The 2,148-nt window shown below is 38.2% G+C and overlaps 1 protein-coding gene across 2 annotated transcripts in view; it reads left to right on the top strand.

The window, feature by feature from the left end:
- The window catches only part of LOC107699506 (F-box only protein 32-like), a 7,116-nt gene that overhangs the window by 746 nt on the left and 4,222 nt on the right, over window positions 1-2,148 (top strand). Inside the window, exons 2-4 of one of the 2 annotated variants that reach the window (XM_016500776.1) lie at window positions 217-326; window positions 404-453; window positions 532-624. In XM_016500776.1, the coding sequence (XP_016356262.1) occupies window positions 217-326; window positions 404-453; window positions 532-624 (253 nt within the window). The remainder of the gene's footprint in view (window positions 1-216; window positions 327-403; window positions 454-531; window positions 625-2,148) is intronic. The other variant, XM_016500777.1, reaches the window with a different exon arrangement.

Here is a 2,148-nt window from a genome sequence, read left to right as displayed (position 1 = left end):
TATACACACACTCACTCATACTCATCGTCTGTTAATCACCTTGCTATTAATACCAGGATAGTGGGACACGTCATGTGCTCGAACTGTTTACTGTTTCTAGAACTGTTGTAGGTACAGATGAGAAATTGCTTTATGGCCTACTCATCAAACAGGTTTCTGAACTATGCAGATATATCCTACACAAAGCATTTATAAACCACTTCACTCTGCTTTCAGCTACTGCAAAGAAGAGCATGACAAGGAGAATTTGATCCTCAGCATTAATTATGATGTGGCTGCAAAGAAGCGAAAGAAGGACTTGCTGAACAACAACACAAAGATTCCTTGTGAGTATCGTCACTGTTTCTTTGTGAAATTCGAACTGCTGTTACTGCAAAAATCTTGACTTATTTCTTCTTTGCAGATTTTCACAAAGACAAATGGATTTATGTCCACAAAGGGAGCACCAAAGAGGTAAGGCCTGTTATCTCCTGCAGTATGACAGAGTGTGAATTAATAGTCGGCTAAGTCCTCTTTGATAATTTCACACAGCGTCATGGATATTGTACTCTGGGAGAAGCATTTAATCGCTTGGACTTCTGCAGTGCCATCAAGGACACCAGGCGATTCAATTATGTCGTAAGGGTGAGTTTCCACCCGTCTACTTGTAGCAGAGCACACAGTGATAATAGCCAGGCTCAGTCTCTGAAGAGGAAAGGGTTAACTTAAGTCTTGGGCTCCGGGTATCTGCTACTGTTTTCATTCTTATCATCGCACACCAGACAAGAGGGCCTCTGGGGCCATTTCATGGCAAATGCACAAGGACCATGGTAGTGTTTTTATGTACTTGTCAGTGTCTTTTAATTTGAACTCTCAGTGTAGCTAAAGTCTCTTAAACTCAAGTGCTCCTTAAGTTGGCCAATACTGCTCTGGTTTAGGGTCACTGGTGAGAGGATGTTCTTCTAGATTTACTTGTTCCATTGATGAAAGCAAAGGTCGTTGGCTAAGAGCAGATAAACATAGGTCGGTGTGATGTTGAGGTCACTGTCACGCAGTGTCCCAGCAGACAGCTGAGGTTGAGAAAGCTTATGAAACCAGAACGGAAAGTCAAGTGACTTAGGTGCTCATTAACTTCCCTCGCCCCCTCACGGGCCCTTCTCTCTATCTGTCTGCATTGTGACCCTGAATTCTGATCCGATCACTTGACTCCACTGTGGTATAGAGTCAGCTATGATGAGCTTAAGGTGCTGGCGAATTGGGTCATGAATCCTTGTGATCACTTCAGATGACAGGTAAACATAGGATCAGGATCAAGTTGTTTACTTGAACTTTTTGGCTAAGGTCATTCAAATTCAGTTCAGTGCATCATACGTGCATCATTTCTTTTACTAGACATTTCCAGGCGCTGTTGAGACACAGTAGTGTCAGGTTTATCTTACAGTTTGTCTCTTGCTTGTCTGGCCTCGCGCTGGTGTTGCGTTAGAGCTCGATTACAGAGATCAGGTTTAGTAGGGATGGAAAAACAGACCTTTAAGAAGACTTAAACAAAGACCCCTAATACCTTGTAATATTATAGTACATCATATCACTGTCATTTAGCGGTGTGAATTTACCTTTGATAATGATAACTGCGTAATACGAATAGCTTTTGCATGTCTTTGCAACTAATCGAAAACCATTACGAGGAACTGTCATATTATTCCAAAGGGCCAGGCAAATAAAATATATACTAAGCTAGTAAATTTACATTCTTTTATTTCGTTTTCAAAAGTTTGGGGTCAGTAATTTTTTTACATTTTTTTTTAAATAAATACTTTTGTAATTTTATTCGGCCATTAAAGTGACCGAAAAGACATTTTATAATGTTGCAAAAGATTTCTATTTTAAATAAATACTTTTGAACTTTCTATTTGTCAAAAACAAATCCTGATTTCCATATAAATAAAAATGTTTCTTGAGCAAAAAGCAAAGCAAAAAAAAAAAAGGCAAAGCATATTAGCATGATTTCTGAAAGATCATGTGACACTAAAGACTGTAGTAATGGCTACTGAAAATCAGCGTTGCCATTACAAGAATACATTTTTAAATGTATTAAAAAAATAAATAAAATAACAAATTTTATATATGTATGTGTATGTATATATGTGTATGTATGTGTGTGTGTATATA

Source organism: Sinocyclocheilus anshuiensis, unplaced genomic scaffold (assembly GCF_001515605.1).
Source record: "Sinocyclocheilus anshuiensis isolate Anshui unplaced genomic scaffold, SAMN03320099.WGS_v1.1 scaffold670, whole genome shotgun sequence".
Lineage (NCBI taxonomy): Eukaryota > Metazoa > Chordata > Actinopteri > Cypriniformes > Cyprinidae > Sinocyclocheilus > Sinocyclocheilus anshuiensis.
Note: the sequence above shows the minus strand (reverse complement) of the source record. Positions and strands in the feature narration are given on the sequence as shown.